General features: G+C 43.9%; 2 protein-coding genes across 6 annotated transcripts in view; one reads left to right on the top strand and one right to left on the bottom strand.

The window, feature by feature from the left end:
- CLN5 (CLN5 lysosomal BMP synthase) overlaps window positions 1-21,749 on the bottom strand; it is a 105,372-nt gene that overhangs the window by 3,352 nt on the left and 80,271 nt on the right. Inside the window, exons 1-3 of one of the 2 annotated variants that reach the window (XM_089511139.1) lie at window positions 16,492-16,600; window positions 9,919-10,084; window positions 7,216-7,441 (exon numbers count right to left, since the gene is read on the bottom strand). In XM_089511139.1, the coding sequence (XP_089367265.1) occupies window positions 7,216-7,441; window positions 9,919-10,084; window positions 16,492-16,595 (496 nt within the window). In that variant the 5' untranslated portion in view covers window positions 16,596-16,600. Of the gene's footprint in view, window positions 1-7,215; window positions 7,442-9,918; window positions 10,085-16,491; window positions 16,601-21,749 lie in introns of those variants that run through there. The other variant, XM_089511140.1, reaches the window with a different exon arrangement.
- LOC149319122 (inactive C-alpha-formylglycine-generating enzyme 2-like) lies at window positions 16,323-21,393 on the top strand. 4 transcript variants are annotated; one of them, XM_089511141.1, is made up of 4 exons: window positions 16,323-16,493; window positions 19,112-19,180; window positions 19,590-19,744; window positions 20,921-21,393. In XM_089511141.1, exons 1-4 carry the CDS (start codon window positions 16,410-16,412, stop codon window positions 20,946-20,948), a joined length of 336 nt encoding a protein of 111 aa, XP_089367267.1. In that variant the 5' UTR covers window positions 16,323-16,409; the 3' UTR covers window positions 20,949-21,393. The 4 variants fall into 4 exon arrangements, 1 of the variants encoding a protein (XP_089367267.1); XR_016280131.1 differs by lacking the exons at window positions 16,323-16,493; window positions 20,921-21,393 and adding an exon at window positions 16,755-16,817 and having other exon boundaries at window positions 19,573-19,741; XR_016280132.1 differs by lacking the exons at window positions 16,323-16,493; window positions 20,921-21,393 and adding an exon at window positions 17,089-17,444 and having other exon boundaries at window positions 19,573-19,741.

Here is a 21,749-nt window from a genome sequence, read left to right as displayed (position 1 = left end):
GTTTTCTGAGCCAAAAATCTGCAGGCCAGAAAATGCAGACTTCACAAAATAAACAAATAGTATTAATTGCTATGACCTAAATTGTATTTTAGTTTGAATTTGAATAGACACATTAAAATGAATAGGAATCGGACATTAAAGCTTCATTGATTTCAGTAGGTCTATTCTAGTTGGGATCAAAATTATATTTAGTTCAATGCTTCTATGCATTCAACGTATTTACTTTGATTTTGGTTATTCATCGACTTGAGCACATAATCTCCCTTTTTAAAAACTATTAAGATAATAATCATAATCATAATATAATTCATTAATATTCTGCCTTTTCCCAAGGGAATCAAGGTGGATTACAACATAAAATATAACAATAAAATATCATAAGGATAAAAATTCTCAATTGTAAACAGATGAGCCTTACTAAAAAGTTCACACTGTCCATCTGTACAAAGATATAATAAAATTTACTCCTACTGCAAAAGAAAAATTAAGGCATAGTCATAAATGAGAAAACTCATTTCCCAAAAACTAGAATAGGTGGGATGAGGACTATGTGTGTCTGGCTTGGTTTACATAAGAAAAGGAGATATCATTTCAATACATTTCAATTCTAAACCTTTCAAGGGTTTATTTTCATGTCCCATTTTCTGGACAACATACAGTATCTAACTTATCCAAAGTGTTAATTAAGTCTCTCCAGGTTTTTACAACTATTAGCAATCGTTTAGCATACCACAATCAAGTTTACAGCTCATCTTTAAGAAAACAAAAATAGTGACTATAGAGGATTACATAACTTTAGAACAGATATGAAGACATTGAAGTAGTTCAAGATTGAACTCATTTGAGATGTGGAGCTGGAGAGGAATTTTACTGATCCCATGGACTGATAAAAAGACAAATAAATGGGCGCTAGAACAAATCAGGCCTGAACTCTGCCTAGAAACCAAGATGACTAAACAGAGGCTGTCATACTTTGGCCATATCACGAGAAGACATGACTCACTAGAAATGATGATAATGCTTGGTAAGGTTGAGAGAAGTAGGAAAAGAGGAAGACCACATTTCAGACAGATAGCCTCAATCAGGGAAGCCACAGCCCTGAGTCTGTAAGACCTGAGCAGAACGCTTGATGACAGGGTGACTTGGAGAACTCTCATTCATAGGGTTGCCATACGTCCAAGTTGACTTGAAGCAGCTAGCAACAACAAACCACAACTAACGACAGTACAATTACAGGTTTATGATTCAAATTGTTCACACCCACAAAGACAGATAAGAACAAAAAGATACCACAGGGTACAATTTCCTGAACAGTGAGCTTCAATATTTCTGTGATAATTTTGCATTGAAATTCATACGCTTTAGAGTGCTCACATCTCTCATGAATTAGAAGACCCTATACTCTCACTGGCACCAACACCTGGTAGTAATCAAACACCTATCTACCAGAAGAGGTCTTTTAAACATGTAAATTCATGCTGAGAGTCTTGAGGAGCTGAATTCTGTGTTGCATATGTTGTTCTGAAATTGCAGAAAGGACTGGAATGCATGCAGCCATGCCCACAGCTCTGTCTATGAGCAGTTTCTTCAACTGAGACTAACGCCATACACTTAGATGAATCAAAGATCATGTAATAATTTTAGAACAAGCCTGGCAAGATGTTGTCACTCAATTAGGGTGAATAACAGTTCCTTCCAGGATAGTAATTTGCTGGGCCTGTTGCTCAGTTCCCTGTAGGCTATGGTACAAAAAAGTGGATCTGAAATATAGATACATATAGATTTTCATTATTTTTCCATGCGATGCCAAGTAAGGTGCCATCAAAGAAAAAAGACATCTACAGGCACAAAAGTAATAGATGACCAGGTGCTCAATGGCAAGAAAGGATTAGATGAGCCACAGGGAAGGTCATGCCAACTGGAATTTGTGGGTATGTTTTTTTCTCTAGCCTATTCTGTAGTCACCCAATTTCTTTCTACAAGGTACAAGTCACCTAGGTTTGAAAATTATACAGCCATCTCTTATAAATGATAGCCCTGTTTAAATATTTGAAGGGATGTCATATTGAGGAGGGAGCAAGCTTGTTATTGGCAGCTCCAGAGACTAGGACCCGGAGCAATGGATGCAAGCTACAGGAAAAGAGATTCCACCTCAACATTAGGAGGAACTTCCTGACAGTAAGAGCTGTTTGACAGTGTAGTGGAGTCTCCTTCCTTAGAGGTCTTTAAACAGAGGCTGGATGGCCATCTGTCGGGGATGCTTTGATCGTGATTTCCTGCATGGACTGGATGGTCCATGTGGTCTCTTCCAACTCTATGATTCTAAATGTTTAGTGTATATACTCATGTATACATCTAGAAATTTTAGTCAAAAAATTGACCCAAAAAACCTGAGTCAACTTATCCATGGGTCAATGTGAGTACTGCATTTTAACAGAACTACCTATAATTATCATGCTCCAACAGAGCTGTGTTTAACTTGTGTTAAAATTCTTTAACTAACTGGGCTGGGGCTTATACGTCAGCTGTGCAAACTCTGTGAAACTTTTACAGGCTCAATAAAATGCCTACATATAGCAGGTGGTATGAATGATCTAAGACAAATAATCATTCCACACACAGTAGGTAGTTAAAATGTGGAATTCACTGTCACAAAATGTAGTTAAGAGCTGTCAACATTAAAAGGGGATTGGATATATTTATGGAGGATGGGGCCATCACTGGCTAGTAGTCAGGACAGTTACATATCACCTCCAGGATCACAGGCATTGTGCTTCTGTATATCCATTGTCAGGGAGCACAAGATGGAGGGTGCGGTCATCCTAGTGGTGGCCTTCCCAGAAGCAACTGACCGGCCACAACAGATGAGCATGGCTTTTCTTATGTTCTTATTCTCCTCTCCTGTCAATGTGCATTTTCACACCATCTTTCCTAAAAATAATCTTCTGCCTTTTCACACCCTCTGTACTATTTGTTGGGGAGGAGAGGAGACAGTCTGCATGCCTCCATATCCATCACAATATGACACAGACCATAAGGACACACGCCCTTTCCCTTCAAATTAGAGAGCAAGGAAGGAGAGGGAGAAATGTTGCTTATGAAAACAAAGGCATGAAGAGCTCAAGTCTCATGACATACAGGCCAGTGGCACCACTAGGGTTGGCGTCACCTGATGCAATAACTCATGGTGTCACCCCCTCCATTGACCTCCTCCCCTACAGAACCCTCCCACTGAGCCTCACACCACTCAGATCATCTCTTCAATGTTTTAAAGGGAGGTAAGGCAACTGCCACAGCCCGTTTATGTGAAAAAGCAATGTTTGGGGAGCAGTGGTGACACTTCCCCTTAGGGTGCCACGTGGTGTGTCCCACACACCCTCACGCCTCCTAGTGATGCCCCTGATATAGGTTGAGTTTCCCTCATCTGGAATTCTGAGATCCAAGATATCCCAAAAACCAAACTTCTTTCCATGGGTGGCTGAGATAGTGACACCTTTGCTTCCTGAGGGTTCAGTGTTCACACACTTTGGTTCATGCACACAGTTACTACAAATATTGCATGAAACTACCTTCAGTCTATGTGTATAAGGTACATATGAAATATAAATGGATTTTGTGTTTAGATTTGGATGCAACTCCATGATATCTCATTATGTACATCAGGTATATGCAACTATAAGTATGCCAAAATAAAAATTTTAAAAAAACAACCCAAAATCCAAAACACTTCTGGTCCCAAACATTTTGGATAAGGGACACAAAACCTGATAATGAATAGGCAGAAAGCTTCATGAATTGTTGTTTTTAAGGATAGCTATATATAATCTCCATTATCAAAGGCCCTCTCTCAGCATGGGATCCATTCCATGGATGGTATGGCATGAATGGCCTCTAAATTTTCTCACTGCTTCTCCTCCTGAACCTCAGATTCCCCAGAAATTGGGTCCTTGATAGTCTCTCCTAGCATCAGTTCTCCCCGGGCAGCTTTTGACTTAAACACACCACATACACACCCTTAGTTTTTTCTGAGATTTCATTGGATTAAGGCAGGGATGTCCAACATGTGGCCGGGGAGCCGCATGCGGCCCGCCAAAGGATTTCTGGAGGCCCGGGGCCAAATGGTCAGGAAGAGGAAGATAACTTGGCTCCCAGTCCTCCCCAATCACACGGAGCTTTGGAGGATGGGAGCAATGGACTCTTCCCCCAGACTTTGCCTCTCCCTCCCAGGAGAGCTTTTGTTGGAGGCAGGCTTACAGCCCTTCTCACCCCTTTGGCCAGACAGGCTCAGAGGGAGCAGTTTTTTGCAGGGCAAGTGGCAGAGTAGAGCCGGGAGGGCAGAGAGAGAACAGGGAGCAAGACAGCAAAAGAGAGAGAGAAGGCAGGGGCTTGGGCCATTAAGGATCTTCACTGGGGTGTGGATGGAAGTGGAGGAGGAGGAGGAGGCTGCTGCGCTTTTGGCAGGTGGCCTAAAATCTGGCCTTGGGCCCTTGGTTTGGGTGGGGGGGGGGGCAGGAGGAGGCTGCTGTGCTTTGGCAGGCAGCCTGGGATTCGGGATCCTCATACTCACAAGGCTGCCCGCCTGGCAAAGGCCACAGGCCACTCAAAGGCAAATGACTTGGCAGAGGAGGGGGAGAGAGACAAGGCAACCCACTCACCGCATTGTCCTTCTCATCCTCTGCCATGTCATTCACCTTCAAGCAGCCTGGGGTTTTTGCCAAGCAGGCAGCCATGCCACTCAAAGATGAACGACTTGGCAGAAGAAGAGGAGGACAATGCGGTGGGCTGGTTGCTTTGTCTCTTTTCCCCGTCCTCCCCCCTCCTCCTCACAAGGCTGCCTGCCTAGCAATGGGGGAAAGAGACAAGGACACCCACCCATGTTGTCCTCTTCCTCCTCTGCCGAGTTGTTCACCTACAAAGCGGCAAGGCAGCCTGCCTGGCAAAACCAGTAGGCCACTCAAAGGCAAACGACTTGGTAGAGGAAGAGGACAACATGGTGGGCGGGTGTCCCTGTCTCTTTCCCCATCCTTCTCTTCCTCCTCCAGAAAGAAAGGAAGGAAAGAAGGAAGGGAGGGAGGGAGGAAATAAATAATCAAGGAAGCAAAGATTTGAAAAATGAAAGAAAGAAGGGAGGGAATGAAGAAGGAAGAAAAGAAAGAAAAAGAAGGGAGGGAGGGAGGGGAGGGAGGGAGGGAGGGAGGGAGGGAAGGAAGAAGGAAGAAGGGACAAAAGAAAGAAGCAAGGAAAGAAGGGAGGGAGGGAGGGAGGGAGGGAGGGAGGGAGGAATGACCACTTCATTAATTGTACTAAGAGACAAACTCCTTTGAGGTCCTTGTCTCCTTGATCTCTTTCCATTCCCACTGGACATTATAGGATCCACTGTGCAACCTTAACAATTAGTGCCTGATGTTGTATATTCTTCTCATCCTTCCTCTTTCCTTTTATTTCATGTTTCTAAGAGGGTAAACCTTTGTACAGGGACTGTCTTCTTTTTAACCAATAGCTATGCAGGCTGCTCTAGGAAGCAAGCCAGGAAGGAAGCAGATGCTCTTGTTTTCTTTTACAAGTTAAAAGAGATGAGTCAAAACTCTTAACTCACCTTTCTTTCCTCCTGCCTAAATACTCATGTAAATAATGGATGTATTTGCAATTATTGACTGCAGAGTGTCTCCTACTGCTGTAGGCCTTAAAGCAGGGGTCGGCAACCTCCGGCCCGTGGGCTGGATGCGGCCCACAGAGGCCTTTCGGCCTGCCCCTGCTCAAACCTGCCACCGCCGCCGATTGCAGCTTTTCGCCGCTCCAGTCGTCGCCCTTTTATTTCTCAAAATGGCGGCGAAGTCTAGCACGAACTTTCCCGTGGTTGTGCAAGACTTCACCGCCATTTTGAGAAACAAAATGGCGGCGGCCTAGAGGTGAAGTCTCGCGCGACCACAGGAAAGGTGGCGCGAGACTTCGCCGACATTGGCGGCGGGCTCTAGGAGGCCCACTGCGGTGGCCAGGGCCCTGCTACAGAGCTCTGGCGGCAGCAGCAGGCCTCTGGGAGACCCGTTGCAGTGGCCGGAGCCCTCTTGGAGGGCCCCAGCGACGGCAAAGGGGCCGGCAAAAAGGAGGAGGCCTCCAGTGCTGGTGGCCACCACTGGCTTTTTTGCTGGCCTCTGACGGGGCCTGGGGCCCCGTCAGGGGCCAGCAAAGAGGGGGAGGCCTCCAGAGCTGGCGGCCCCCGCCAGCTCTTTCCCGGCCTCTGACAGGGCCTGGGGCCCCATCAGGGGCCGGCAAAGAGGAGGAGGCCTGGCCCCTGGAGGGTGGAAGCTCCGCCCCTGGCATGTGGCTCTGCCTCCAGAGGGTGGAAGCTCCACCCCTGGCTTCGGCCCCCCAGTTGTCTGAGGGACAGCAACCCGGCCTCTGGCTCAAAAAGGTTGCCTACCCCTGCCTTAAAGCTTGGCCAGTGTTAAAATTACCAAGATGCAATTAACAATGCAAACAGAGAATAGTAAAGAAATAAAGCAATTCTTGGGCAGATGAGATCCTTTAAATGTTTTTGAAGTTTAATTCATGCCTGTTGGCTACAGTGTCCAGGGCTGGGGGAAAGTGTAGATTTGCAAAGAGCCACCCATCTCTACTGTACAGTATAGTTAACTTTGTCCTCCTGAATGGAATTCTATGGCCCTCCAATTATTTTTTGGCTATAACTCCATGCATTACACACCACTGTCTATATTGGCTAGGGTTGCTGGAAGCAGCAGTCCAAAAACATCTGCATAATTCCTATTCCTGGCCTAAGAAGATCTAGTGAAATCAAGAGTCATTTCAAAATACAAACAAAATAAGGGGGCAACTTTCTGTTTTCTGTGGTGCAGAAGGGCAAGAAATCAAAGCAGCTCACTCTTTACTGAGCAGGTGAGGCAAATAGTACAGAACTGAAATATTATGGAGGAAATAACTGCTTTCTAAAGGTGAAAACACAGCCAAAGGCAATCTGGAAGAAATCTTTTCAGTTTTTTTAAACATTATTATTATTTATTTTATTCAGTTCCACAGAAAACATAATAAGTTTTAGTAAGTTACCCATGCACTGTGGACACAATCACTTTAAATTTATTCTTTGTGTAAATAGAGAGACAAACTTAGGCATATTATCTTGTGACAATGATAAGAAAAAACAAAACCCTAAAATCCTAGACTGTATAAACAAGACCCATGGCAATGTTGCTTTTTTACCTGAAACTGTAGTCACCTGGACCAATGTCCCATTCTCTTTCCAGTGGGCATCATCTATTCCTTCATAGAAGCAGGCAGCTCCTTGGTTACACCAAAAAGGTGCAGTCAGGTTTGGTCGCAGATGTGGAAATGTACAATTTCCTAGCTGGAAAAGTTCATACCACTCCATTGTGTAGTTCTTCCCGGACAAAGTGCTCTTGAAACCAACAGCATCGTGCATGATTTTCTGAAAGAGGGAAACAACCAACCATGATGTAGGCAATATTTTTTTTATTCATTCTATTTATATCCTGCATTTTTCCTCAAGGAGATATGTTTTCTTCCTCACTTTATATTTACAACATCCCTGTGAAGTAGGTCAGACAGAGCCAGAAAGTGACTGGCCTAAAGTCATCCAATGGATTTCATAACTCACTAGAGACCTACACCTGGATTTCCCAAGTCCGAGCTCAACACTCTAACCAGTCACCTGTTACACAATTAGACCATTTGGTAAGTCCCAAACATCTGTTATGTTTTCAGACAATTAGACCATTTGTTAAATCCAAAACATCTGTTATATTGTCAGGCAATTAGACCATTTGGTAAGCCCAAAACATCTGGAGAGTCAAAGGTTCTCCACCCCAAACTAGGAGGAAGAGGTGAATCACTATAACACATGAACAAACATTGCTTCTTGTTAATGGCTGTCAAGGCAACTTCGACTAATGGCAGCCCTATAAATGATAGACCTTCACATCACCTTATGCTCAACAGCCCTAGTCAGCTCTTGCAGACTCAGGGCTGTGGCATCCTTGTTTGAATTTATACTCTGGAATATGGTCTCCCTCTTTTCCTACTGATGTAGTGGTTTGAATGTTGGACTACAACTCTGGAGACCAGGGTTTCATTCCCTCCTCAGCCATGTAAACCCACTGGGTGACCTTGGGCAAGTCACACACTCTCAGCCTCAGAGGAAGGCAAAGGCAAATGCCCTCTGAACAATTTTTGCCCAGAAAACTCCATGATAGGTTTGTCTTAGGACACCATAAGTCAGCACCAACCTTAAGGCACACAACACACACATGCACACACTTTTCCTACTGCCTTCTGTCTTTCCAAGCATTATTGTCTTTTCTAGTGAGTCATCTCTTCTCATGATACGTCCAAAATACAACAACTGCAGTTTAGTCATCTTGGGCCTGTTACAGACTGCCAAAATAAAGCTGCTTCGGGTCTCTTTGGAGGTATGCTGTTTAAATGATGCATGGGTCCTAAGAGTCTGGAGGTTGTGCTAAAGCCACACTCCATTCCTAAGCACTGGAGTGCAGCTTTGGTGCAGCTTCCAGGTTCTTAGGATGCATGCATCATTTAAACAGCATACCTCCAAAGAGACCCGAAGTAGCTTTATTTTGGCAGTCTGTAACAGGCCACGGTTTCTAGGGAGAGTTCAAGCTTGATTTGCTCTAGGACCTATTGGTTTGTCTTTTTAGCAGTCCACAGTATCCATAGAACTCTTCTTCAGCACAATGAACTAATTTTCTTTCTATCAGCTTTCTCACTGTCCTGCTTTCACAACTATAACAATAAATTGGAAATATAATGGCAGGGACAATTCTACCATTGGTATTCAATGATATATATTTAGTTCCTTCATAGCTTCCCTTCCTAGCCTTCTTCTCATTTTCTGTCTGTAGTCTACAATTTGATTAATGTCTGAGACAAGGTATGGAAAATCTTGAATTATTTCAATGTTTTCATCATCCACTTTAAAGTTATATAAAGTTATGTAAATCCTCTGTGGTCATTAGTTTTGTTTTCTTAATGTTCAACTGAAAACCTGCCTTTGCACTTTCTTCTTTAACTTTTTTCAGTAATCGTTCCAAGTCTTTGCTATTTTCTACTAGTAGTATGGTTTTATCTGCATATCTAAAATTGTTGCTTTCCCTCCAGTTTTCATGCCATCTTTCTCAAGAGTCTAATCCTGCTAATCCTACTTATGATATGTTCAGCATACAAGTTAAATAGCTAGGTGATAAAATGCAGCCTTGCCAACTGGAAACCATTCAATTTCTTTGTATTCTGTCCTGACGGTGACCTCTTGTATTGAATACAGGTGATGCATCAGGACAATTTAATGTTGTGGCACACCTATTTCTTTAACAATAATCCATAGTTTTTCATAATCTACACATTCAAAGACTTTGCTATAATCTATAAAGCACAGACTGATTTTCTTCTGAAATTCTTTTGTATGCTCCATTATCCAACAGTACTTACACTACGATCCCTAGTGCTTCTTCCTTTCCTGAGCCCAATTTTGACATCTGGTATTTCTCACTTCCTATATGGCAAGTCTTTGTTGTAGAATTTAAAGCATAACTTTGCTTACATGGGAAACAGTGCTAGCTAGGAGAAAATATTTAAAAAGTGAACCCTGTAGTGTAATTTTAAAAAGTACTTCTTTAATCAAGTTTTGAAATGATAAAAAATAAACAAATCAAAGATGTAGAAACCTCCTGTAGAGAGTACTCCAAAGTTGCCATATTGGGGTTTCCTAAATACATTACACATCAATCTTGCTATACATTAACCTAGTTAAATATATTAGCTAGGCCCAGAATGAATGAATTTATGCCATTCCATCTACATTATACTTCTTGATTTTAATGTTAGTTGGGGCACAGTGTGGGAAGAAGGGAGAGAGGGAAGAAGTCACCATACCATATGACCAAGGAGGTCTCCATATTTGAATTCCCAGACAGGAGCCTGCAATCGATACACCTCCAAGACATCCTTGTCGCTCATCACTGGAATGGGAGAGCCAGTTGGGCAGAAAGTGTAGAGGGCTTGGCAGTAAGGATCTGTTTTAGGGCGGTAATCAAAACGCCTGCATTAAAATAAATTCATTATTTCAAAAAAATAAGACACAAAAATATTTACACAATAGATTGACAGCTGCTATGCTTCCCTTTCACCTGCACATCTTGGGGGGAGGGGTTCTTTCATCTAAATATACCTATAATTTTCAAATTCCCTGTAAAAAGCTTAGCCTGGGAAGTTTGTGAGTTAACACTAGGCTTTTCATACATTATCACGTTCTCTTTGAAACCATTGCCAGTAGGCAATAAGCACATGTGTGATTCATCTTTTAAGGATGCCAGTACATCCAATATTTGTTTCATGGCACTCTAATCAAAGAGCTTGCCTAGACTGCAATTTTGCCTGTGTTCCCTCCATATCTCACCAAAGAAGTAAAACAAGAACTGAAAGACATGGGTCAGTAGCATCTTCCCCAGCACCATTAACAATAAGGAAACAGGTGGCCTTCCAGATGAATCTGGCTTGCAGCTCCAGCCATCTCTCACCACTGGCTTTGTTGGACAGGACAGATGGGAGTTGCAGCCCATCGACATCTGGAGGGCTGTCCATTCACCAACTCTGGCTGAATAGTTTTCCAAGTGCCCCAATACTATGTTGGGGTGAGAAGATTTCAGATTTATAAGTTCTCTAGTCTTTTGTACAAGAACTCTGAGATCCACCAAATGAATCCTGTAACAGAAAGTACACATCTAGAATTAAAGATTCTTGAATCCAATAATTTACTCTGAGCACTAGAACCAAATGGAGTTCACAATCCTTCTACAGTGCAGGAAAACTTACTCTTATCTACCCTAAACTTTCTTTTCATTTCAGAAATATTGAGGGCAGAGTGTGGCCCTTCAGATGCTACTGAACTGCAAATCCTAGCTGCCCTAGCCAGCACAGCCAGTGGTGAGGAATGATGGGAGATGCAGTCCAACATCATGTGGTGGTTTGCACTTTGCCTACCCCTGATTTAGAACAAGGGAGGAGAATCATTGGCTAATATTATTGTTAAACAAATGAGAGTAAACGTTAGATATACTGAAAATTGCCCTAAGAACTACCAGCAGTGCCTGCTTTATCTTTTGCCTTCTGAAGTATCAGAAGTATCTTTGATACTTTGCCTGATCTATGTTACAGCACATGATGGGACAGGTAAGGAATGTGACCTACCATGAAAACTGAGACTGTAAGCTTGGCCAAGAACATTCAGTGGGGTGAGGGCTGAATTGGGGACTTTACCCTTCACATACCACAAAATCATATCACTGGACACAGACTTGCAATTTGCAAAGTTCTATTAGCACTGGAGGAATGGGCGATTAGCAAGGTGATTTTATCCTCCATTTCTCCTCTCAGCACCAAGCATTTCTCCTCAGATTACTGTATTGAAAAGCAATGAGAGATCCTCTAAACTAGGCAAACATGTAGGATAAGGAAACTGGAGAAAACTATAGTCTTGCACACTTCATTAAGCTGGAAGCCTCTGCTGGATCTTGCATTCCTCCAAAGAATGGCAGAAACCTTTTTATCCTAGGAGCGACAAGCCTCCAGGCCACAGAATTTTAGCGCTGGAAAAATTTCTTGGAGCTTGTTCTTCTTTCCTTATGATAATCTGAGGTTTTTCCTTTAACCTTTGGTCCGACTACTGGCCCCAGTACTTTCCCTAATACACTCTTGTAATAAGTGCCTTAGGGATGGGTCCCAGTATCCTTATTTTATATGTGTTTAATTATTTTGGTAGTGTGCTTATAATGTTTTTTGGCTATAAATTAATTCAAGCCACTCTTCTGTAAACGAGAAGGAATATAAACTGTATTTACAGTCAGATCTTAAGTCTGCATCTTTTTACAGTTGGTTCTCAAATTGTGTGGCTACATTATATACAGGATCTTCACTACTTGCAAACTATTTCCTTTTTTCAGTTCCTTCACTGAATTTGCTTCAACTTTAACCTGTTTTCTAATTCCCTTAAAAATCTAATTCTAATGCCCCTTCATCTGGATTATGAATCCTGTCAAAGTCTGGCTCAACATCCCCACAGAACAAGGCAGGTATGAGCCACCCTGAACTGGCTCTTAAACTCTCAACTGACACACTATAGTCCTTTCCCACTCACCCATCCCCTTTTATAGTCACTCCTCAGGCAGCCCCTACCTTTGCAGCCAGCCTGACTCTGACTGGTTGTTGGGGAAACTCCACTCAGAGGTCATCTAGTCCAACCTCCTGTTCAGGATATGATCAATGCCCCCCCCCCCAGCAGTAGGTTGGACTAGATGATCTCCAAGAAAACTTTCCAGCTACAGCATTTCCCACTGATGGCAACCCAGGTGTTGGGCTTGGGGGAGGGGCTACAAGACCCAAGGTCCAGCCGACAGGGTTCCAGCCTCAGCCCCTGAACAGCCCTTGAAGCCAGGCTCAGGGCAGAAGCTTTGGAGGGGGAGGAAGAGGGGAAGGAGAACAAAAGGTAGGAAGGAAGAAGGAGGGAAGGAGGAAGGACATCTGGGTGTGGCCACATGGTTGCTCTACCATTAGGGACAATGGGACTTGAGCATCCACAGATTTTGGTATGGGGGGGTGGGATGGGGTGCAGAACAGATCCTCTGTGGATACTAAGGGCTGACTGTATAAGGAAAAGTCTGCAGGCTGTATTCTACATGCTACACATTTCCCAAGAATTTGGCAGTGTAGTGCTACGAGCATTTGACTACAACTCTAGAGACCAGGGATCGAAATCTTTGTAGAAATCTGTAGAAATCTTTGGATGACCTTGGATGAGTCACACCCTCTCAGCCCCAGAAAACCCATTGATGGGTTTTTCTTAGGTTACCATAAGTCAGAAACAACGAGAAGGCACACAATAACAACAAGAACAAACAGTTAAGCAGCAGAATCAGCAGCAAATAAGACTCACACCCAGAGCTCAGGGGGTATTTGTTCCTCAGAGGGGGAAAGGAGAACAAACACATTAGGCAATAGGCTGCTTGAGAACACAACGTGAATGTTAAAAGGGTCGATTAGAAGCAAACTAAAGCCCGGTACACACCACCAGGAAGTGGTGTCCTGGCAGTAATAGTAGGGCTCAGGACTGTACACCAACCACACGGTCCTGAGCCCTACTACATGCGGACGGCGGCCTGGTGGCAGCGTCCCATCCACACAGGCGCCTTCATCTTTACGTAAGGGATGCACGACGTCCGCACATCGCTGCATGTCCATAACATCAAGAGTGCGCCAGTGGCACACTCGTGACTTAATTGGGTGCCACAAGAAGAACCCAGTACCGGGTTCTTTTTACTCCGAAGGGACGTCATGCTGTTTGGTGGCTGCAACGTCCCTCTGGGGTTAAAATGGGTGCCTGCAGACCACTGTTTTCAGGCGGCCTGTACTGCGCCTAAATCATAGTAGAGCACTTCAATCTATTTCTTCCATCCAGCCCTGACTGGCAGCAGCTCTGGGCCTCAGGCAAACAAGCGTCTTCTCCATCACACGCCACCTGTACCCTGAAGGTGTGTCAGGACTGAGCCCAGAGCATTCTGTTCACAAAGCTCTGCAACCATACAGGATGTGTTGTCCCATATTGCATTTCAGCCCACTTTCAACACAATATTGGACATGTCACACAGAGGTAATTGTTCTGTACAAATTCCTCTGCAACATTATGCCATCTTGTGGTGTTGCTGTATTTTAATCTGTTGTTCCCTGCCTCAATCCATAGGGAGAGGAAGGTTATTATTATTAATAGTAGTAGCAGTAGTAATACATACATTTGCGTGGAGAAAGCCAGTGTGGCGTAGTAGTTTGGGCATAGGACTAGGACCCTGGAGAATGGGTTTTGATTCCCTCCTTGGCCACGGAAACCCACTGGGTGACCTTGGATGAGTCACATCTCTCAGTTCCAGAAAACCCTGTGCTAGGTCCACTTTAGTGCTGCCTTATGACTTGAAAGCACATAACAACAATGAGAGCCAGTATGGTGTAGCAGTTGGAGTGTTGGACTACAACTCTGGAGAAAAGGATTCAATTTCCAGCTCAGCCATGAAACCCATGGGGTGACCTTGGCCAAGTCACATGCGACATGCAATGGCAAACCTCCTCTGAAGAAATCTTGTCAAGAAAAACCCATGATAGAGTCACTTTAGGATCAACATAAGTCACAAACAACTTGATGGCACACAACAACAACAACAACAACAACAACAACAACAAAGCCAGGATGGACAAGCTTGAGGCCAGTGGGATCTTAGGCCTAGTTCCTGTTTTGAACCTAGTGGAAAAAGCATACACTTAGAATCCAATCATTCCTGTTTTGAGGAAACACTAGAACTGAATCGTCCTCACAGTACTGTACTTCTACACACAAATCCCATTCCCTGGTTGTTCAAGCTTTCTTCCTTACAGCAGTATTCATGAGGCTGCCACAAGCTGACAGGTGACACACACTCACAATTAATTTATGGGGCTAAGAGGAGACATTTTGTTGCTCTTGTTAACTAATTAGGAGTAAAACAGAATCTTTGTGAATATAACACTTACTCTACCAGCAGACCCAGACTGCTGTCCTGCCCACACCTCTTATACCTACACCTCTCCTGGTCAGTGTATAGGATGGTGACAATGCAGCCTAGGGGTGGAGGTCTGGTGTGTGCCTCCAAGGAGCAGGGAAGCCTCCAGCCCTCCAATCCCACAGATCCAGGGAGAAGAGATGCCATCCTTTCCCTGAAGATGCCCTACATTATGACCTTTTGTCCAGGAAGAATTCCAAAATGCCCTCCATTTTCAGCATGACTAAGACGCATGTTGAGCAATATCACACTTGCTGTTCCACTTCAAGAAGTATGTCGTCTACTTGGCAGCCTGTCCTTGATGCAAATAAGGGGAGGAGACGGATCCTTCTAAAGTTCTTTTTCCCTAAGAGCAGCAGCAGACAGGACTGAAAGGGGGGGGGGGGTGTTTCTCAGAGAGGAAAGGACAGCAAATGTTAGGTAATGGGTGTCTTGAGAACACTATGTGACTCATGGTGACCCTGCAGATGAGACACCTCCAAGAAACCCTCTCTTCCACTTCTCTACTGTTCCTGGAAGCTTTGGTTCAAAACACGCTACAGAAAAAACCCAGTTAGAGTCTGCTTTAACTGCCCTGGCTCAGTGCTAGGGAATCCTGGGAACTGTAGTTTGTTGTGGCACCAAAACTATCTAGCAGAGAAGGCTAAATGTCTCACAAAACCACAAATCCCAGTGAAACGGGGCAGTGAAGGCGGTCTGAAACTGGATAATTTCTGCAGTGTGCTTTGGACCTTTGACTTTTAATGCCCTCCATGCTCCTTGGACGTCCTCCATTTTGTAGTGGGGACCTGTGGCCACCCTGCCCAGACCCTGGCGAAGCATATGGGTTTCATGCAAAGTTCCAGAGAGGGGCTAAGGAAGGCTCCTGCTTGAAATCCTGGAGAACATTTGTCATTAACCCGGAAGATAAAAGTGTGGCCCAGTGCCTCCACTTCATTTTATAAAGTAACTGGCATTCTGGTTTGTCATTGAAATCGGGCAGCAGCTGGCTGAATGGGCTTTAGTCACGGGAAAATAGGTGTGCCATATTTTATGAGGCGGCCAACATCAATTTATTTCTTCTTTTCAGCTAAATAACATTAGATGGTGTCATAGTCAATATCATATCAGTGATAAAATGAAGGTTGATTTATAGACAAATACTTAATTATGATAATCAAGGGAGCAAACATGGTGTAGGGCGGTAGTCCACAAACTGCGCCCTTTAAGAGAGTTGGACTTCAACTCCCAGAGGCCTCAGCCGTGTTGGCCAAGAGCCTGGGATGCTGGGAGCTGGAGTCCAAAATCCCTTAAAGGGCACAGTCTGGGGACCACTGATATCTAGTATTCTAATACCACAAACTGCGCCCTTTAAGAGAGTTGGACTTCAACTCCCAGAAGCCTCAGCCGTGTTGGCCAAGAGCCTGGGATGCTGGGAGCTGGAGTCCAAAATCCCTTAAAGGGCACAGTCTGGGATGCTGGGAGCTGGAGTCCAAAATCCCTTAAAGGGCACAGTCTGGGATGCTGGGAGCTGGAGTCCAAAATCCCTTAAAGGGCACAGTCTGGGATGCTGGGAGCTGGAGTCCAAAATCCCTTAAAGGGCACAGTTTGGGGACCACTGATATCTAGTATTCTAATACCACAAACTGCGCCCTTTAAGAGAGTTGGACTTCAACTCCCAGAAGCCTCAGCAGTGTTAGTCAGTAGCCTGGGATGCTGGGAGCTGGAGCCCAAAATCCTTAAAGGGCGCCGTTTGAGCTTCCGACTGTGACTTTGGAGGAGAGTGTTCCAGTCCCCCGCTTGGCCATGGAAGCCCACCGTCTCAGCCCCAGAGCCCAGGAAGCAGAGGCCGGGGCAGGAGGGGTCTTGAGGGACGCCTCTGGCTCACCTGTAAGGCACCGGCCACCGGGGAGGCCGAGGGGAGGGCGCCGTCCAGCAGGCCAGGCTTCCAGGATGGAGGGCCAGCAGCAGGAGCCAGCAAAGGGCCGCCATTTTGCTCGGAGGGTGCTGCTATTGGGGAGTCAGGTGACCGCGAGGCCCAGGAGGGGTCAGGTGACCGCCAGACGGAGAGAGCGCGCATGCGCCCTTGAGGCGGCTCTGAGACAAGGCTGCATGGTCCACACTGGAGAATAAATATTAGCCGTCGCCTCAGAGGAGGAGGGGGGGCGCCAGTCCAGACCCTCCTGGACTCCAGTCATAAAAGAAAGGCATCTTGTTAGTTAGGACTAATACATGGAAGCATAACCTTTCCTAGGTCCAAGACACACTACAGGAATAACTTTAACTGCCCTGGCTCAGCGCTAGGGAATCCTGGGAACTGTAGTGTGTCTTGGCACCAGAGCTCTCTCTGACTTGAAAAGACATTCCACTTGACCCTCAGAAGGCCCTCCCATCCTAATGGGAAGAGTTCTTGCCCAACAGAAGAGCCTCCTCCTTTCCAGGTGATTTCAGGGACCCTGGCTTCCCATCCACCCAGGCTCCTTACATGAAGCCTCCCTTGCCTTCTCTTCCCACACCATCATGGGACTGGATGGCCCTTGTGGTCTCTTCCTACTCTTCTATGATTCTAAAATGCCAGTTAGTTAGAGAATGAAAGAATCCTAGAACTGGAAGAGATGCCCACAGCCGCCTTATTCAACATCCTTCCATGGAGAAACAGATCCACCTAAATGACTCCATCCCTCCTCTGCTGAAAGACTTCCAAAATGGGGGAAACAGCACCCTCAAAGACAATCGGTTTTCTTAAGAAATAGGTCCAGATGATAGGAAGGGGCAACCTGAAAATGCAGGACACCTACTGAAAATGTAGGACTCCCTATAAATCGACACCAGCTCACCAGGGTTAGTGTTAGGGTTAGGGTTTAGGATTAGGGTTAGAGGTTAGGATTAGGATTAAGAGTTAGGGTTAGGGATAGGGTTAGGGTTTAAGTTTATGGTTAGGGTTACGGGTTACAGGTTAAAGGTTAGGTGTAGGGTTAAGGTGTAGGTTTAGGTTTAGGGTTGGAGTTTAGTGTTTATGGTAAGGGGTTAGGGTTAGGGTTAAGGTTTAAGATTAGGGTGAGGCCTTAGGGTTAGTGGTTAGTGTTAAGGTTTAGGGTTAGGGTTAGGATTAGGGTTTATGATTAGGGTTAGAGTTAGGGTATCGGGTTTAGCATTATGTTTAGGGTTAGGGTGTAGGTTTAAGGTTTAGATTTTGGGTTAGGGTTAGGGGTTAGCATTAGGGTTGAAAGACATCCAAAAACAGAAAAAACAGCCCTGTCGAAGAAGCATAGGTCTTGTGCTGATAGGTGAAAATGTTCAGCTTATGGTGCGTGTTTCAAAATGAAATTGCTTCTGGTGTGATTGGATTTCCAACTCTTGGTCAACCAATATGAAAAAGAGTTAAGGTCAGGGTCAGTTAGCGTTAGTGTTAGGGTTAGTGTTTAATTAATGTTAGGGTTTGGATTAGGTTTTAGTTAGGGTTTAGGTCAAGGTCAAGGTCAGGGTTAGTTAGGGTTAGTGTTTAGTTAATGTTAAGGTTAGGGTATGGATTAGGTTTTAGTTAGAGTTAGGGTTTAGTTAGGGTTAAGGATAAGTTTCAGCTTAGTGTTATGGTTATGGTTACTTAAGATTAGGGCTAGGGTTAGGTTTTAGTTTGGGTTGTGGTTAGGGTTAGTATTAGAGTTAGGGTCAGGGTTTTGTTAGGGTTTGGGTTAGGGGTTAGGGTTAGACTTAGGTTTAGGGTTTATTTAGGTTTACGGTTAGGGTTAGAGTCAAGGTTAGGGTTCGGGTTAGTGTTAGGGTTTAGTTAGGGTTATGGTTAGGGTTAGGGTTATGGTTATGATTAGGGTTTATTTAGGGTTAGGGTTAAGGTTAGGGTTAGGATTAGGTTTTAGTTATGGTGAGGGTGAGGGTTAAGAGTAGGGTTAGTAATAGGGTTCGGGTTTATTTAGGTTTAGGGTTAGGGATAGGGTTAGGTTTTAATTAGGTTAAGGTTAGGTTTAGGGTTTAGTAAGGGTTAGGGCTTAGTTAAGGTTAAGGTTCGGGTTAGCGTTAGCATTAGGGTTAGGGTTTAGTTAGGGTTAGGGTCAGGGTTTAGTTAGGGTCAGGCTTAGGCTTTAAGTTAGTGTTAGGTTCAAGTTTAGTGTTAGGGTTTGGTTAGGAGTAGGGTAAGGGTTAGTGTTTAGTTAATGTTAGGGTTAGGGTTTAGACTTAGGGGTTAGAGTTTTGGTTTAGTATTTAGGTTTTATGGTTAGGGTTTATTATTATTATTATTATTATTATTGAAAGACATACCCATGTTAGTCATAGGGATAGTGGGAAGGTACGCTCTATGAATCATCAAGATCACTTTGAATTGTATTTCAGCAAATGAGTTTTGAGCTCCCTGTAACCATCTCTAGCTGCTGCATTTTTGCACCAATTGCATTATAATTGTATTTAATTTGCATGTCTGGAGTTTGCCTAGGACTTTTATTTTCTCTTTTTTAATTTTATTTAATTTTATGTTATTTTATTTTTATTTTCAGACCCGCTCGTCTTTTTCTTTCCAGTCTGCTCCGCGGTGGCTTCCGATCGAGAAAACATTTTGGAGGCAGGTGAGTCTTTATGGCTCTGCTAAATCTTCACCTCTATGGCTTTATAGCTGTTTGTATTTCACAGTTGGAACCACAACATGTGTGGGGCCAAACAGCATGAAAGTATAGGCAAGATAGCAAAAATTATATTAATATAAAGTTAAATTAACTAGGAGATTATGCAGCAGTTTGCTTTTGCCAGAGCTGACTGCAAAGAACAAGATTTCACCCCTTCCTCTCTCCCTTGCTGGTTTAATTCAGTGCAAACTCCTTTGGAGGTTTTTAAACAGAGACAGGATGGCCATCTGTCAGGGGTGTTTTGATGGTGAGTTCCTGCATGGCAGAAGAGGTTTGGACTGCATGGCCCTTAGGATCTCTTCTGACTTTACGATTCTTGGATTCTATACTGATAGGAATTTCCCTCCAACAGCCCTCAGGGCCCAGATCCAGCATCAAGGACAAGCTAGACCACCCTCTCCTGCATGTGAGCTGGAATGATGCCTGGGCCTTCTGCGCATGGAGAGGAAAGCGCCTTCCGACAGAAGAGGAATGGGAATCTGCCTCCTGCGGAGGCCTGGAGAATACGTAACCAAGTGGACCACAATGGCCCCAAATGAACTATTCATTCTCCGTTTAACCCGCCTTAACTCCACAGGAGAGGAACAAACAAAATTGGTTTTATTCTACATCCCTCTGAGGTCCCTGAATGCAGACAACAGATAAGATTAAACAATTTAAATTGCAAAACTTATTCAGATACGCAACTGGTACTATCACACTAATTTTCTTTCGCTGTATTCTGTTTAAATCGATATTACAAATCGACTTTGGTCCCACACTGGGAGAAAAACAGGACATACATCCATGAAATATTTTATAACATTTAATATTTAGTAAGTCATATTGAGCCTCAGGTTTGGGAAGAAAAGAAATAAGCTAATAGAAAGACAAACCAAACAGAATCAAATTATTTCTTTTCCCCCCCTCTCTTCCTCACCCAATTTTTGGTAGACAGGTTTGGCCAATGCCACAACAGCAACAGCAAATACATTTCCATACCGCTTCTCAGTGCACTTAAGCAGTCCTTAAGCGGTTTACAAAGTGTAAGCGGATAGCCGCCAACAAGCTGGACATTCATTTTAGTGACCTGCAGAAGGATGCCAGGTTGAGTTGACTCTGAGCCCCTGGCTGGTATTGTGAGTGAATGGCTGCAGTACAAACACTTTTACTGTACAATGCTAAGGGATTCAGTATTTGTAGTTTTGTGAAATATTTAGCCTTCCCTTTGAGAGAGCTTTGGTGCTACAGAAAATCCCAGAATTCTATAGCATTGAGCCATAGAAATTAAAAGTGGTGTCAAAACATTTTATTTTGGCAGTGTGGATACACTCTGTGAATGTCATTACCGGAAAGAAAGAACTGAATTTATGTGTAGCCATCCACTGATGTCTAATTTTATAACTGATGCTTCATAAGATTAAAAACAATCTCAGCCACATGATAAAAAATGCAGTTGCCTGTTTGATGCATCACGCAAGCAAGCCATCAAACAGCATGGCAATTGCATGTTACCTAAGCATCCCTACAGGAGATTGCCCTTACTGATGTATTCTGGCAGAAATCCCCTTTACGGCTCAGGCAGAACCCCAAAGGTTGCATGGCATCTTGTTCAGGAACAAAGAAACCAGCAAAAATACTCAATTCCTGGGTGTCTTACAGAAGAGACTGAGGCCTTTCCCTGACCCCTTCCTTTATTTGCAGAGCGAGGCAGGTGGCAGCGGGACCGTAAGTCCAACTATGGTGGCAACAGGAACCACGTCTAGGGTGCATAAAGGCACCATCCCTATCACCAGCCCTGGTGTAAGAAGAATTCCATTGAGAGGAAAAGGAAGAGAAAGTCTCCATTCAACTAGGAACCATGTGCTGATCCATATCTTACGTGTATGGATATATATAGGTATATAGATTTGAATACAATATTGACTCTTCTGTTTTTATTGAAGAACATTGGAAAAATAAGAAAATATTAATTTAAAATAATCTTGGATGTCTTGGGAAAAGATCAGCTAGTTCTGAAGCCTCAAGAAAGAAACCAAAAGAAAGAAAGAAAGAAAGAGGACTTAGCATTCCTTTATATTTAGGACAACACTTTGCCAATGACCGAGTGTTTTCTGATCTAAATCTGTTGTTTAGAGAGTGAGTATGCTGTTTAGAGGGTTATTACATTTATTACATTTAGGAATTATTCAATTTCCTAGATTGTAAAACAGCTGTAATTTGTATTCTTCTGTAATAAAATGTAAGATGGACATTTTCACTCATCTGCTCACTACCTTGTGCTTTTTTGGGGTTGCTCCTTGTATTTTAGGATGTTTATTTATTGACATCTTTATTTGGAGATCAGTAATAGGGAGATGCACACTGGGGTTAGGAGGAGTTCTGTTTTAGCTCTTTGCTGGACAGAATTTGTTTTGGGTCTCTGAGTCAAGCTCTTAACGGCAGAAAGACTGCAAAATACTCCAAACCAAGACCACCACCCCTTGCCTTAGAGGTGAGCTGTAAAATGCATCAATAAGCAAACCAACCAACC

This window comes from Sceloporus occidentalis, unplaced genomic scaffold (assembly GCF_023333645.1).
Source record: "Sceloporus occidentalis isolate IW3139 unplaced genomic scaffold, rSceOcc1.0.p SCAF_2, whole genome shotgun sequence".
Taxonomy (NCBI): Eukaryota; Metazoa; Chordata; class Lepidosauria; order Squamata; family Phrynosomatidae; genus Sceloporus; species Sceloporus occidentalis.
Note: the sequence above shows the minus strand (reverse complement) of the source record. Positions and strands in the feature narration are given on the sequence as shown.